Genomic DNA, 17,167 nt, shown 5'->3' on the forward strand with positions numbered 1-17,167 from the left:
AACTGACTGCCCAAGGTTTCCTATTGAAATATATGATCTAGGCTCATTAGTAATAGAATGACATCGTAACTTAGTTGCTTTGCCACATTAATTCAAAGGAGAGATTATTGGTAATAAAGTGGTACGTACAGATAGATAGAGAAAATGATACGACGTCTGGGTTTGCTTCTAATTAATTCTGGGGAGGTGAGAGAAGTAAAACAAAATTGGCCTTGAGTTAATAATTATTGAAGCTGAGTGATGGCCACATAGATCATTACACCAGTCTCTTATTTATTAATAATTTTGAATTTTTCTACAACAAATAGTATTTTTCAGAATTATTACATCAGAATAGAAAGTTTGTTTTTGTGTTCATTGCCGCTTCTCTTACAGTGCTGAAGGAAGTCACGTTTCAGGACAGAGCAATGGGCGAGATCCACAAGCTCTTGCCAAGGCTGTACAGATTCACCAAGATACCTTACGCACAATGTACTTTGCTTAAATAGTCCAAGTATATTCTCTGAGAGGAAGTACTGAAAGATGAATTGACATACAACGTATGTTTCCAGTGGAGTCAATTGAGTAAGGACACCTCCAGCCATACAGAAACCAACACTGTGTGGGGGCCAAGGTCTGATCCTTATGTTAATACAAGGAAGATTGTTTACTTCATCAAGGAACACAGCATCATTATGCAATATGAAACCAGCCAACTGCTTTTTGTGCGGTCTCCTATAGGAAGTATCGCAATTGTTCTGTTTTCATTTCTTGTAGTCTAACCCTTTTTAATGCCTTTACCTCAAGTTGCTTGGCAGCACAACTATCTTTGCAAAAAAAAAAGTAAGAAAAAGTAAATGATGGTTTAAAAAATACACACCTTCATGAATAATCAAAGTGATTTTTCAAAATTATGTGTGCAAAAAATTAATGTGCATTCATATATTCTTGTAAAAGGTGTCTGTGTATTTTAAAAATATATACATGCATACTTCATATGCATATATATCTAGATCTGGATTAATAATAGATATATATGTCTGTGTATATATTTTACAGTTCATTCCATTGGCGAGCTTTCTTTCCCTTTTATTTTACCCCCACTACCACCTTTATTTCTCTTATTTCCCTTGCCTTCATCACCTACATTTTTTTCCTAATGCTACCAGTGACATTCAAATGTTCACATATCTGGTTCCTTTGAATGTAAAATATGGCAAACTAGATTTCTACTTTTATTTTGCATACCCTACTTCTGACTCCTATCTCATACACAATTCTGAATCTTCAACTCTTGATATTGCTGTCTTAAGAAACAAAATTTTATATATATGTATACATACATATACACACAGACACATACACACATATATATACATAAAGTAAGTTTTTGTGAGAGTGAGTCTCTCCCCTCCCACTCTGAACATACATTTGCCATTTGTGCAATGTGTATATAAGCAGTAGCAACCTAAACTATTCTTTTTATTTTTTCTTTTCTTTTTTTTTCTTTTTTAATTGAGACAGAGTCTCACTCTATTGCCAGGCTGCAGTACAGTGGTGCAATCTCAGCTCACTGCAACCTCCAACTCCCCGGTTCAAGCGATTCTCCTGCCTCAGCCTTCCAAGTAGCTGGGACTACAGGCATGTGCCACCACGCCCAGCTAATTTTTGTATTTTTAGTAGAGACAGGGTTTCACTATGTTGGCCAGGATGGTCTCGATCTCTTGACCTCGTGATCCACCTGCCTCAGCCTCCCAAAGTGCTGGGATTACAGGCGTGAGCCATTGCACCCAGCCTACCATTCTTTTTCTTTAGTGAGTTTGTTAAAGCTGCTATAAATATAAAACCTGTCAGAAGTGGTAATCTTTCTCTCTGATAAGTGATGTGTTTTCTGAAGCCTTCTGTTTCTATAGGTTATACATGGAAATTCTTTTAAGCTTTTATAAAGGGTAAATCTTTTAAAAGATTAGAACTCTGTAGTGTTGAGATCTTTGAAATTGAGTAGAGAGAAAGAAGAGGTTGTTGAGGGATTTTTTTGTTTTTTGATAGTTACTTGCTGCCTCTCATACCTTAATGTGATTTTCATATATATTTTTATATATATATGTATGTGTGTGTATATAAACACATATGTATGTGTTTGGAAGTATAGCTTCCTTTTCTTTTATATTTATTAGAATAGTGCTTTAACAATTATATAATTGTGTTGGCAGCATCTTTTATAGAAATATAATCATGTTTATTTTAAGAACTGACAACTTGTTTTTGCTATCTTTTAGTGCAATAAGCAGTTTTAAAGGAAAGTCGTGTCTGTTTGCGTCTTTACCATGGATAGTAGGAGGAACAGGCGCCTTCATAATTTAAAAGGGCAAAGGATACAGCCTTAATTTCAGAAGGAAAGTTTTGTAATTTTTAGTTTTAAAGCATATCTTTTAAAAATCATCATGAATAAAGGCTGGGTGCGGTAACTCATGCCTGTAATCCTAGCACTCTGAGAGGCCAAGACAGGTGTATCACCTGAGCTCAGGAGTTCAAGACCAGCCTGGCCAACATGGTAAAACCCCGTCTCTACTAAAAATACAAAAATTAGCTGGATGTGGTAGCAGGCACCTCTAATCCCAGCTACTCGGGAGACTGAGGCAGGGGAATTGCTTGAACCCAGGAGTCGGAAGTTGCAGTGAGCCAAGATCGCACCATTGCACTCCAGTCTGGGAGACAAAAGTAAATCTCTGTCTCAAAAAAAAAAAAAGATAATGAAAATGAAGTGAAATTGCCTAAATGAGTCCAACTTTACATATTAGACATAAAGCTGAATTTTTATTTAAGAAATAATCATGAACAGCTCAGCATATTTAAATTATTTGCAAATAAATAGTGTTTGTTGAAGAATCATATTGGCTAGATGCCCATTTTCATTTACTAAAATGAATCAGGAAAATGCAAGATGATATGTTAAAACTTTTGCTAATGTATCACCAGTGTAACTTTCCTTTTAAAATTAAGGTGATAGTAACAAAGGAAGTTAGGACTTTAATCATTTTAAATCGGTTAAATCACTGAAATGTGGGAAATTGTTTCACAAAACTTCTGTTTTACTGATTACACTTTAAGGTATTAAAAAGTACTATAAAGCTATCAAAACCGAGTTTATCAGTAACATTGGATTCAGGGGAGCTTTGCACTTTGTAACTCATAAAAATTGCATTTTAATTTTTTTCCTTTTTTTGCACTGTTCAGAGTATAGATACTACAGATTGTTTCCAGTGGGCATTGTTCTTAGCCTTTCAGAATTCCATCTGCACATGAAACCTAATGGATTTATATCTTTAGTTTCTCTCTTACCTGTAATTCACTATTATTGCCAGTTCACTGTATGTTGAGCCTAAAATCTGAGCCCATGTCCTCCGACAGGCATGAAATCTTTTATCCCTCTGCCAGAAAACTCAGAAAGTACTGTATTTTGTATGTTTATTATTTTGAAGTGTCTGAAATGCAATTTACAACACTGTTGCAGAGAACTTTACAAAAGGTAATATTTGTATAGTATATACATTGTTCTCTCCCAGCCTTCTCCTATCTCCTCCAAAAAAATTTCCTATAAAAGATGGGGTTTTTTTACACTGAAATTTTACTGAATACAGTCAGGGTCATGGGCAAGAAAAGAAAATAGTATACCCAAGATGATAAAAACTTAATTGGTCTACGCTTGATTAGTATGAGTAAAACATCTTTCTTTATCATGGGAACTGCACAGATTCATGTGGGAAACTTTAGGGAATGACTGTAGATTCCCTTTCTCTATGTACTCTTTTACCTAATTTTCAGTTACTGACATATGCTAGAGTGGAGCCCTTAATTTAAATCTATTTGGAAGGACTTTTTTAAGAGGAAAAATTTTTTTTCTAAATTATAAAGCTTTACCTTTTGAGTGATTTCTTTTTTAGAGTGGTCTTACACTAGTCAGCATTGCTAATTTAAAGTTTATTAATGTCAAAGAATATGTACATTATATTTCTATTTTGCTTACTAACAAATTGGTATATTTATTACCATTGGTTCTTAATTACAAGAAAACTTGTGTTTAGGATTTTAAGTTCAAAGGCTAAGTGACAAATACTTCTTGAAATTTGTTCTATTTATTGTTGCACTTCTGGTATAGAATTTCTAATCTTTTTTGTTTAAAAAACTTTTTTTTAAGTTAAACATGAAACTCACAGTGACCCTTCTGCTCCTGCCCTTGCTCACTAACTATATGATTAATGCTAAATTTTGGTCTGCTTTTTTCTATGATCTATCTTCAAGAGTGACTATAAAACGTCAGTCTTGGCAACTAGATAATTGATTTTCATATGAAGAAGGGTTGGGAGTTTAATGTATATTCTTGATGGCTAATGTATCTATGTAAAGTGCTGATACATGTATTATATTACAGTATCAGGTTACTGGCATGGAGGACCATTCACTTACAATATTGTAGCTGCTATATTTATTTAAGTAGAGTCTGACTGTTACTGCACTAAACAATAAGGAGATAAGCAGGATTTAAGGCTAGTGTTAGACCCTTTTTTTCCTAAGTAAGAGTAAGGACAGGAAATATCAAAGTAACAAAGGGTGCTGCCATTTTTAGTTTCAATTTAATATCAGGATATTCTTTGTTTTAGAAATGTAGATTTTGACTTTTACAGTTTGCAAAGGGGTACCTCAGCCTCCCAGTACTGGTTTTGGCACGTTTTTACAGAAATATAGATTCCCTTTCTTTTTCTTAATAGTTATCTTCTAACAAGTTTCTTGGAAAAACTATTATTCTATGGGAAATCCCTGTTTATGACCTATTAATATATTTTTCTTCCTAGAAGAGAGTCTAGTAGGGATTCTAGTAGGAATGACTGAGTGTTTTGGAAGGTACTTGATAGAGGCATCTCTGCTTCCCAGCACAGTTCTCAGCCTTCTACAGATCTAGATCAGTTTCCAAGCTAGCTTCTCCATGACCCACCACTGCTTAGTGTTTACTTGTGTATTCTCTAATGGATTTTAGGAGGACAGACCTTCTGACAGAGTCATGAAAGACTTAAGGCATGTCTAGAGAAATAAGAGCTGACTTGCCCTTTAGCAGGAATGACTGGCAGAGGATCTCCCTATTCAAGGAAAGGATGAGCACTAAGCGTGCTATTGATGGATCCAAAGTATTTAGATGGATTGCAGACCAAGAATTAGAGATCATTTGTTACTCAAGGAACTTGATGGATCTGTTTAGAGACTAACGTGAATTTTCCAAGGGCAGTGATTTTATGAAATTCAAGAAGCAAACGACTTGGATACAGCTAGAATATATTGTAGTCTTCCTATATCCAATTCGATTTTACTATTTTACCAAGAAGTTTAACTGACAACTCTACAAAGTTTTCACTCAGTATCATTTAACCTCAGTTAAATGTTTGCTTAGCTTATCCTCTTAGATGTTCTTCTGTTGAACAGGCAGGTTGCCCTTAACAGTCACTTGCTACTTAAATTACCTTTTTATTAGTTAGTCAAGCTGCAAAAAGACATCATTAGTCTGGCATGTTTATTTTGGCTTTTTTATTCATATGAAGTATTCATTATTTTCATTCTTTTTGAGAATTCATAAATGTCTTAAAGCTTCAGTAAGAATTGTTGGAAGGTTTGACATCAAGTAAAGCCTTCCTGAGTAGCAGTATAACCCTAATTTAGAACCCTTATTTCCTATTTCAGTCCTCATATTTAATCAGACAAAAGCACTTTTGTGATTCTATAGGAGTCAAAAAATAAGCCTAGAATTGATATGTAAATGAGTACAGAAATCAGAAAGTGAGAATTTTCTCCAAAAAAAAATCTTTTTAAAAAATTCCTATTTATATTAAGAACATTCTTGATCAGTTGCAATGTTAGAAATAATACTGTGATTAGTGAAAGCCAATGTGAGTCCCAGGACACAGGGAGGGGACTATGTGTGTGTGCATATGTATGTATGTATATATATATATATATATATATATATAAAATCTCACACACACAAAGGGAAAAACTATCTTGACTTTTTTCCTACTTTTAAAATGGTACATTTAAGTTTATAATTTTCCATGTCACTCAACATAATTTTTAAAACTAAGACATAATGGTCAAGACTTGTGCTAATATTATCTACTACTCATTGAAATTTATATTACTTTACCCATCAAAACTAGTACTTCAGATGTTTACATCATTGATTAAATCTCAGAATCTTTTGTTCTTAAAATATGGAAGTTAAAGATTTTAATTTGAATTAAAGATAGAAGGATGGTAAATTCAATATAGAAGTTGAGATTTATCAGTGAGAAACCCTGTTGGGAGTATCAGGTAAGCAGTGTGACAAAATTAGAATCCTGTCAAATCACCTATCCAGCCATTGGGGTCCCTTCTCTTTTGAGACTAATGACTAAAGTAACCAAAATCTAATGTATCTATGTTAGGGTCTCAGTAAAACAAAGATGTTTGTCAGGGCATAGACTCTTGAGTTAAATTTTTTAATCATTTTTTAAAGCAAGGCGGTTCTTAGAAAGTGCCTTTTTCAGAAGATGGTGCTGTAGATTTTTATTTTTCAAATAGCACGAAGCTAAGAATTTTAAAGATAAATTATTTTAGAACTCCAAGAGTGTGACAGTTTCATAAAAATAATGTTAGTTGTTGTCCTGAATCTCGTCCAGGGGAACCAAGGAAAGCTTTTATTCAGTAAAGCATCTAGGTAAATGCTCACCAAATTTATTTTGTAAATTTGAAAACAAAATCTTTAGTAGAATTAACCCTTTTAATTCTCAACTGTCTTTGAGGAAATCCATAATGCATATAAAACAGCAAATCTATGTAACTTTTTAACAAGATTATGGGTATAGTACAAGTGTCCAAAGGGAAATATAACTTGCCAGGAATTATAGGCAACGTTTTCTAATTAATTGTTCTTTATTTTTTTTGAGACAAAGTCTCACTCTGTCACCTAGGTTGGAGTACAGTGGGACGATCTCAGCTCACTGCAAACTCCACCTCCCGGGTTCAAGTGATTCTCATGCCTCAGTCTCCCAAGTAGCTGGGATTACAGGCTTGTACCACTACACCGGCCTAATTAGTCATTATTAAGGAAGACTGCACATAAGGGTAGCACCAAGCCATCATTCAGATAAGCTTCAGTGAGAAAGCAAAATGATGATCTCTATTGTTAGAGAAATTTTCTTTTCTAGACACCAAGGAATATTGTAAATGATTTTTTATGTTTTCTAGGATGCAGGAACTATGAAAAATTATGACAAGGCATTTAAAAGGGTATGATCAGTTAAGTAGAAGTAGATTGTGAAGAATTGTGCTTAAGGGGAAGTAAGCAAAAGAAAGGAAAATAGCAGGACCCTTCATACTAATTAGAATGTAGTAATCTACCAGAGGACAATTTTGCTTCATATCAGGAAGCAGTAAGTAGCAGTAAATGATCACCTAGGCATTTCTTTCCTCTGAATTTGGTGAGCATTCTTCGGGAAAAGAAGACTAAAAGCAAATAAAAGAAACACCACACCTCAGTAACCTTGTATGCTGCATTATGTAATAACGATAGTAAAATTATATTGTTTGGAGTGTACTGTGTCTGTTTGCAAATATACATGCACATTAAACTTTTTTGTTTTTTATAATGTTTTAATAGCAATTATGAGTTTATTTTTGTTAAGATTAATTTTTCTATTGTGATGTTTATATTTATTGGCAATTTGTGTGCAACTTTTATATTTTGCTTACTTGTTGGTTTTAAGGTGTTTTATTTTTATAGGTAGTTCTAGCTTTTCCTCATTCTTTGTAATAGCAGCAAAGATTAAGATGGAGTGTTAATATACCAACCAAACTACGAATTCCATAAACTCTAGAGTTTTGATTTTTACCAATAAACCATTAACGTTATTTTGTAACTTAGAATATTTAATGTTGTTATATAGTGGGCATTAAAGATAGTCTTTAGCCAGATTTCTACATGTGGAGGGGAGGTGGGGCTTTCCTGTAAGTTTGATTTTTTTTTTTTCTTTAGTAGCAAACTAACATAACAGATTGGATTTATTTTACCTGACTGCAGTTTTGGGAAAACCTGTCAAATAAATAATTGTTCCATGCCTTTTTTTTTTTTAACTTTAAGTACATTGAAACTGCTTAAACGGTCACATTGTTCAGCATTAGGATTATTATACCATTTTTGTAGGCCTGGAAAACAAATAGCAAATGATTCAGAACTCATTGATAATTGATTTTGAAATGAAAAGTTTTCCCCATAATTTGTTATATGGAAGATTTGCTACCCTGATCTTTTCCCTAGCATATTTCTAACGTTGATTCAATCCCTGAGTATCAGTGAAGATATCAGAGTTTAAGTGGCTAGGGAGAGCCAGGTATAAAGACTGATTAGTAGAGTACTTCAGCTAATTAAAAAATTTAATAGTAATAATTTGTGAATGTAAATAAATTGAAGGCAGTAAAAATAATGATTATAGAATATCAAGTTCAATTATATATAGACATTCCAGTTTCCTAGTGACTAGGTTAAGATTATTTGTTTTGTGTCACAATCATAGTTCACTATAATTTCAAAATCCTGGGCTCAGGCTATCCTCCTGCCTCTGCCTCTGGAGCTGGGACTACGCACATGCGCCACCATGCCCAGCTAGTGTTTTGGTTTTTTTTTTAGAGTTAGGGGTTGCTATATTACCCGGGCAGGTCTTGAACTCCTAGGCTTGAGTGATCTTCCCATGTCAGCCTCCCAAAGTGCTGGAATTATAGCCATGAGCCACTGCACCTGGCCAAGATCAAGGTTATATATATTGGCATGTTAACTTTTAAAATAAAAGTACATGGGGTGAGTGCAGTGGCTCACGCCTGTAATCCCAGCACTTTGGGAGGCCGATGAGGGCAGATCACCTGAGGTCAGGAGTTCAAGACCAGCCTGGCCAACATGGCAAAACCCTGTCTCTACTAAAAATAAAAAAATTAGCCAGGTGTGGTGGCACATGCCTGTAATCCCAGTTTCTCAGGAGGCTGAGGCAGGAGAATCACTTGGATCCAGGAGGCGGAGGTTGCAGTGAGCTAAGATTGCACCATTGCACTCCAGCCTAAGCAACAAGAGTGAAATTGTCTCAGAAAAAAAAAAAAAGAAGTACATGGAAAAAGTATATTAAGAACATAAAATACTTGCATTGTACTTTTACACCATGAATTTGCTTCTTAAGAAATTTCTGTAAGAGGTTAAACGATAAACTCTATTTCATCCTCTGGGCTTTCAATTCTAAATTATTAGAGCTCAAAAATTGTACTGTAGTGTATTATTCCACTGAGAGGCAGAGAAATGGGTGTCAAGCAATTATAAATGGGAAAATTTTATTTTTATATGATGTAAAGTTTTACAGTTTAAAATAGATAAGCATGTGATTTATTGTAGTCATTAGCCATTTCATTTGTTTTTGCATTTTTGCCAGTTACATTAGTTTGCTCTATGATATATTATTCTGAGTTACTTCCTCCACCCCCACACATCAAGTACTAATTGTAAACAGGTAATACAGATTTGTACTCTGATTATAGGAATTTGTTACTACTAAGTAAAAGCAAAATAGGTGGCCAGGTGCGGTGGCTCACACCTGTAATCCCAGCATTTTGGGAGGCTGAGGTGGGCAGATCATGAGGTCAGGAGTTCAAGACCAGTCTGGCCAATATGGTGAAACCCCGTCTGTACTAAAAATACAAAAATTAGCTGGGCATGGTGGTACGTGCCTGTAATCCCAGCTACTGGGGAGGCTGAGGCAGAAGAATGGCTTGAACCCAGGAGGTGGAGGTTGCAGTGAGCTGAGATCGCACCACTGCACTCCAGCCTGGATAACAGAGCAAAACTCTGTCTAAAATATATATATATATATTAGACAGAGAGAAATATGTATATATATTTCAAGTGGTCAGATATATTTTTGCTGTAAGTATATGTCTTCTTTTAAGGATATTTATTGCACTTATAACCTTACGAGTTGTATTCATTACATTTCAACGTGTCCTAGGTTGGCAGACATGTAGTTCCTGAAGACCAACATTTTAAAAGCTGCCTCTGGTCCTGTGTTTTCTTTTTGCTTCTGAAAGTTCATAGAAACCTTGCATATAGAGCTTATTTTGCTGTTTTAACTGGTTGACTCCACAAATCCTACTACCTGGCTTCAGTACAGCTTGACTACAGTGAAGTACTTGATGACTTGTTCACCTCTTTAGCTCACCTGTTTAGTTCACCTCTTTAGGAAGAAAGCTTTGTGGCGAGGCGCCGTGGCTCATGACTGTAATCCCAGCACTTTGGGTGGCCGAGGTGGGCAGATCACCTGAGGTCAGGAGTTCAAGACCAGCCTGGCCAACATGGCAAAACCCCATCTCTATTAAAAATACAAAACAGCTGGGCACAGTAGCAAGCGCCTGTAATCCCAGCTACTCAGGAGTCTGAGGCAGGAGAACCACTTGAACCCAGGAGGCGGAGGTTGCAGTGAGCCAAGATGGCACCACTGCACTCCAGCCTGGGTAACAGAGTGAGACTCTGTCTCAAAAATAAATAAATAAATAAAAATATTTCTGCAGTAAGTAATGGGATATCACAAAAAAAGAATTGCCATGAACAGCCTTATACGGAGAAAACAGATGGGAGTGTTGGTCATTAGAGCTTTGCTTTTTAAATTTTATTCTTTCCAAAAATTGGCTGTGTGCTCATCTATAATTTTATGTTTGATGTTGAGGAGGCAACACCAGAGACTAGAGAGGGAGATTACTCTGACATTTAGTGCTTAAAGCTTTCATCTCGGCCAGGTGCAGTGGCTCATGCCTGTAATCCCAGCACTTTGGGAGGCGGAGGTGGGCAGATCACCTGAGGTCAGAGGTTTGAGACCAGTCTGGCCAAAATGGTGAAACCTCATCTCTACTAAAAATACAAAAATTAGCAAGGCGTGGTGGTGGGCGCCTGTAATCCCAGCTACTCGGGAGCCTGAGGCAAGAGAATTGCTTGAACCCGGGAGGTAGAGGTTGCAGTGAGCCAAGATCGCACCACTGCACTCCAGCCTGGACAATGAGTAAAACTCTGTCTCAAAAAATAACAATAATTTTAAAAATAGAAATAAAAACTTTCATCTTCATTTTATGACTTTATTTCATCTTTATTTCATTTTTGGTTGGAAGAACAAACAAAAATCTCATAAGTATTCCTTTAATAGTCTTTTTAGAACCAAAAAGGGAAAGACTCTGCAAAAATGTTGCATATGTGACTCTTTCTCTATTGTAAGAATCTGTGGAAGCTGGAGGTCTTTGTAAAGAAATAGACTAGTAGGATTGTGAGAATATATAGTGAGGAGGAAATTAGGATAAGTTTTCTTTGCCGGGATCCTTGGACAGAAACCTTACAATTGTTTAATATTTGCAGAGTAAAAGAGCAACTATTGCTATTTGAGCCTGCAGAAGAGACTAAGAAGAGTCCCTCTGTAATCTAAATTTACATGATGATGTTGTCCCAGACAGACCCAAAGGCACACCTGTTCTCAGTAACGTAGACAAGTCTTGGAAGTTGCTTCTGAATTACAGTAAAGAAATTAAATGAAGTATTTATCCTTAAATAGAGCCAGGCGTTGCGATCAATATAGCTTCTTTGGTTTTTCTCTTTAAATAGAAAACACCAATCAGGGCCTTTCCAGACAAGGTAGTCTTTCCTGAAAAGAAAATGGTTTTGGTGTGGGATTTGGGAAAAACACTGGTTAGTTTGTAATGAATAAAGAATTTTGGCATAAACGGTCCAACCCAGTTAATGGATACAGTTTGATCCCAGGGAGTTTAACAAAAGGAAGCTTTGGTTTTGCTAGCAACAGACTTAATCTCCTATAGTAATTAAGCGCAATTAAAGTCTTCCAGGAGCTTTCTCATTTCTTAGCCTGTAAAAAGAAAGAATAGGCTGGGCGTGGTGGCTCACACCTGTAATCCCAGCACTTTGGGAGGCCGAGGTGGGCGAATCACAAGTTCAGGAGTTCGAGACCAGCCTGGCCAATAGGGTGAAACCCGGTCTCTCCTAAAAATACAAAAATTAGCCAGGCGTGGTGGCAGGTGCCTGTGATCCCAGCTACTTGGGAGGCTGAGGTAGGAGAATTGCTTGAACCCAGGAGGCAGAGGTTGCTGTGAGCAGAGATTGCACCACTGCACTCCAGCCTGGGCAACAGAGCTAGACTCTGTCACAAAAAACGAAAGAAAGAGAGAAAGAGAAAGAAAAAGAAAGAAAAGAAAGAGAAAGAAAGGAAAGAAGGAAGGAAGGAAAGAAGGAAGGAAGGAAGGAAGGAAAAGAAAGGGAAAAGGACTTAGAGGCAGTTTATATAGAATACTACTAGGGGTAAATTATACTCTCAAAATACTTGGGAAAGAAGGATCCCATACCACAGGTTATAGCTTGATTGAGAGACAGATATTTTAACACATTTTCCATGTTTGTCTTCTAAAGTTTGTTTCCTTTGACATTCCCTTATCTACTTACTTTAGAGCCACCATTCTTTTTTCTAATACAATCACTGTTTTATGCCATTTAAATCACACAATTGTTCTTCTCTCCCCACCACACACACACACTAACACACTGTTAAAAATAAAAGAGGGGAAGGATAAAATAAGAGATAGAATGAGGATCGTTACAATGTAACTTTAACGTAGATGAAAAGAAATTCTAAGTTAAGTGAGAATTAAGATAGAAAGTGTTAATGTTGCAAGTATTATCTTTAGCCATGGAATTTTTTACTAGTTGTGGAGTGCTAATGTGAACAGAACATATACAAGGAATATGATGTATTATAGCGAAGTGATAAAATTATTCTTGAAATTAGGCAGAGTGGTGGTTCCCACTTGTAGTCCGAACTTCTCAGGAGAGTGAGGCAGGAGGATAGTTGAGCCCAGGAATTTAAAGCAAGCCTGGGTGACACAACAAGACCCCAGTCTTTAAAATAACTAACTAAATAAGAATTATTCTTGAAAATAATATTTTAACCTTCTGCCAACCAACAGAGATCCTCATATTCTTAAAGAAAATTAATATAGCTTATGGTTTTGATAAATCTGACTCTGATTTAAACTTTAAAATGTTAGGACTTTTATTCTGATACATGACTTCAAAAATAAGTTAATAAAAAGTTGAATAAATTAATACTTAACCTATTCATTTATCTTAATTTATGTATTTATTTATTCTGACTTTATTATACAGCTTATGTCTCACATCCGTCTTCTTGATATTTGCAAAATATTGTATAAAACTTTTTAAAAACTCATTCCAATTTCTAGTCAAACTTGGGCTGTAAGAGGGAAGGCATAAGGTGTTCTTTAATGTAAGAACTTTTGAAAGGTCGCAACTGGAAAAAGCCTATTGAGAATTTATTGCCTTTGAGAGTAGAAAGGGCTCTAGAACGTGAGCAAGAGACTTGGAATTTAGTAATAGCTCTCCCACTGATTTGCTCTGTGTCCTTCGGCAGTTCTTAATTTCTGTGTGCCTAGTTTCCCCTTGTAAGTAAGAGTGGTAATACCTGTCCTCACCTACCTCACTAAATTATTGGGTTTTTTTGTTTTGAGTCAGGGTCTCACTCTGTTGCCCAGGCTGAACTACAGTGGTGTGATCATAGCTCACTGCAGCCTCCAACTCCTGGGCCCAAACTTCAACCTCTGAAGTAGCTGGGACTAGAGGTACATGCCACCACACCTGGCTAATTCTTTCATTTTATGTTGCAGAGATGGGGTCTCACTATGTTGCCCAGGCTGATCTCAAAGTCCTGAGCTCAAGCAGTCCTCCTGCCTCAGCCTCCCAAAGTGCTGGGATTGTAAGCATGCTCACTAAATTCTTGTAAGAATAAGAAAATGATTGTGGAAGTATTTGAGTTCTCCAAAGGAAAAACTATTCAGACTTCCAAGATAATAGAAGAATGTTGTGTGAAGGATTCCTTTCCAGTTTGCCTCTGTGAAAGTGTCTTTAATTGCCATAGGTCATTTTATGAAACAGGAATAAGAGAAACATAGGCTTTATCATGGCGTAGTGTTCACTGACAAGTATATCCTGTTGTTTCTTCCCTGGAAGATATTCAGCACACAGGCTGAATTTTCCTTTATAATAATCCTTGGCAAAAGCATAACTTCTCAAAAACCAAATCATTTTAGTGGTGCTATGGCAGCTGCAATTTTATTTTCAGTTAGATTAATGTGGTGAAACCATCAAATACTTAGAAGTTGGCTGGGCGCGATGGCTCACGCCTGTAATCCCAGCTCTTTGGGAAGCTGAGGAGGGCAGATCACCTGAGGTCAGGAGTTTGAGACCAGCCTGGCCAAAATGGCAAGACCCCGTCTCTACTAAAAATACAAAAATTAGCTGGGCATGGTGGCAGATGCCTGTAATCCCAGCTACTTGGGAGGCTGAGGTGGGAGAATTGCTTGGACCCAGGAGGGAGAGGTTGCATTGAGCCAAGATTGTGCCCCTGCACTCCAGTCTGGGCAACAGAGCAAGGCTCCATCTCAATAAAAAATAATAATAAAATACAAATACTTAGAAATTAACTTCGCCTTTTGCCTTCAAGCACTTTTGTACATGTTAGCATCAGAGGCTGTTGTATAACTAGATAGTTATTCTCTTGTTTCTTGGCCGATTTTTGGTACCTTTCTTTGAAGAAGAGGGTTAGATTTTAAGAAAGTGTGCTTATTTCACTCATGGCTTTGCAGAATTGAACTTTGCTTTACTTTAAAAATTCCAGTCATCGTGTACCTGTAAAGGTTAAAACATAGTGAAAGTTTTTGCTTCGTGTTCATTCAGTTCTGAGCACCTGCAGGTCTTATCAGGTGTCTGATGCAGTTATCTTTGTGGATCTCGGCAGGACCTTACATTTCAACAGGCTTATGCATTTCCATGGGGGGAAGGGGATTCTGTTTCTAGGAAATTACAAAGGGCATACCACTGCAGGGAATGTAAACAATTCTTTGTTGCAACAGACAAGATTTTTAAAAAAAATTAAAAAGGATGCATTTTAGGTACACAGGGTATGGACGCATTCAACGCTTACTTTTATCTCTACACATGCTGACCTCCCCTTGTTGCAGGCAGTTGGGCTTTTCCAACTCATTGCTAACAAAGGTGGCATTTGCATTAATTTCAATGAGAATTTCAAGTACTGAAGATGAAAAGTTGGGGAGATTCATGTTTGAAAAATGAACAAAAAAATCCACCTTGTGCAGTGAGATAGCTAACACTGACATATCAGGAATACTTTTAAACAATTTTTGCTGTCATGTGTAGCTTTAATGTCTCTTTTCAGTTATGGACCCATAAAGATATTAACTATATCTTGTGAATAAAGGTCATTCTTGTGGACTAGTACGTGGATGCATTCACAGGCCGTGGGAAGCAGTGGTGTGTGTATGTGTGTAGATATCAATATTTTATGTTTATAACTCTGCATATTAAGTTTATATAGAAAAAATACTGTTTCTTTAGTGTTTGGGACTAAATTGTAATAGGACCATTCCGGTGTAATCTGACTGCTCACTCTAGAGAACATTTCTGTTATACACAGCGCACATACGAACATACACCTCTAAAGCGTAGCTAACTGCTCCCACTTTAGATAATTGCTGCTTAAAAAAAAAAAAAAACCCTAAGTAATGGAGGAAGAAATAGCATTCTTTTTAAAGGGGCTTTTCTGAAGAGTAAAATGTAAATACAGGACGTGGGGAGGGTGGGGCCACCTGCAAAATGTCCTGAAGATGGACGAATAGCCTTTTAAATTCTACTTTTTAACCATCTTTACCGTGTGTGCCTATTTGTATTGCAGATGTGAACTACTATTTTTGGAGGCTGATATCAGTATGTTTTGAAACTGAATTATTACATAAAATCAGAGTAACCTCTTTCTTCATCCTCCTTTTCCACACTAACTATTCTTGCCAAATATTTCTACTGATGCCCAGTTTCAGCTAGGCGAAATGGCGGGGCTCTCAAACCTCCCTCCTCATCTTCCCCACCCCTCTGTCTTACGCCTGGCCTGGCCTTCTGTTTTTTTGTTGGCTTTTCCTAAGTAAGAACAATTTACTGTAGTATTTCAAGATGCCAGTATTTCAAGTGTATATCTATAAATCCTTTTTTAAAAATCTTTGGTTATACAGTAATATCAATTAAAACAGAAGAGTGAGTCTAAGTCTGTAATATGCTATAGGACCAGATAAGATTTTGAATGAGCCTAAACTTGACTGCCATATTTTATTAAATGGGAATTGGAACGTTATGGTGGGAAATGGTTGAGAGCAAGTCTATGCTATCTATGTAGTCATTGTATCATTAGAAACACCAAATGCTGAATCCTATCACTGTGTTCTTGGGGGCCAGGCCTTGGATTTGGTTGTCATTTAAACTCCTTGAAGATTATATGTAATTATAATGAGCAGAAGGCAAATAAAGTTTTTGAACAAAAGTACTTGTTTTCAGTATTTAAAATTTGGTAATACATTTCCTCTTTCAGTTAAACTATCTTTCCCACAAAAATTATTATACTACAAACAAGTTATGGGTGAGACTGAGCAGCTTGAAGAAGCTGGTTTTTAAGCAGCTCATATAATATTTTGTGTTAAAGAAATTGTCATTGTTTCCTGTCGGGAGGCCAAAAAAAAAAAAAAAAAAAAAACAACAAAGAGAAATTGTCGTGATTCTTTCTGAGCCAAACTGTCACTAAAATGTTCTGTGACAGAACCAGTAGTCTTTTTTCTGCCATTCTGCCTATTGGGAGAGTTCTATGTTGTATTTGTTTTTAATTCTTGATTTTAAAAATATTAATGGTTTTAGTGTTGCTTAGCTTCAGTTTGAAGTATAACTTTCACTATTAACTGCAATAAAAAGAAAGCTTTGCTCTTAAACTTTCTCTTGTGTGGTCATTATTACTGTTCTTCAGACTTAGGGAAGGGGTCCCACGTGATACAGGGGAAAGATCTTAGGCTTTGGAGTCACAATGTCCTGGGTTCAAACCTCGATTATGTGACACTCTGGGCAACTTCCCTGATGTTGCTAAATCTCAGTTTCCTCCAGTGTGAAAGGAGAAAACAGAACTGTTGGAGCATTCGATGAGACAATATAGAGAATGTTTCCAGTGCTGGTTAT

At 36.4% G+C, this 17,167-nt stretch overlaps 1 protein-coding gene across 6 annotated transcripts in view; it reads left to right on the plus strand.

The window, feature by feature from the left end:
* Nucleotides 1-7,914, plus strand: part of AGO3 (argonaute RISC catalytic component 3) — a 133,134-nt gene extending 125,220 nt beyond the window's left edge. For all 6 annotated transcript variants that reach the window (XM_012439807.2, XM_064363681.1, XM_064363682.1 and 3 more), the window contains one exon: nt 376-7,914. In XM_012439807.2, coding sequence (XP_012295230.1) covers nt 376-484 — 109 coding nt within the window. In that variant the 3' untranslated portion in view covers nt 485-7,914. The remainder of the gene's footprint in view (nt 1-375) is intronic.
* The last annotated feature ends 9,253 nt before the right edge of the window (nt 7,915-17,167 follow it).

This window comes from Aotus nancymaae, unplaced genomic scaffold (assembly GCF_030222135.1).
Source record: "Aotus nancymaae isolate 86718 unplaced genomic scaffold, 86718_ANA_hifiasm-v0.15.2.pri h1tg000053l, whole genome shotgun sequence".
Taxonomy (NCBI): Eukaryota; Metazoa; Chordata; class Mammalia; order Primates; family Aotidae; genus Aotus; species Aotus nancymaae.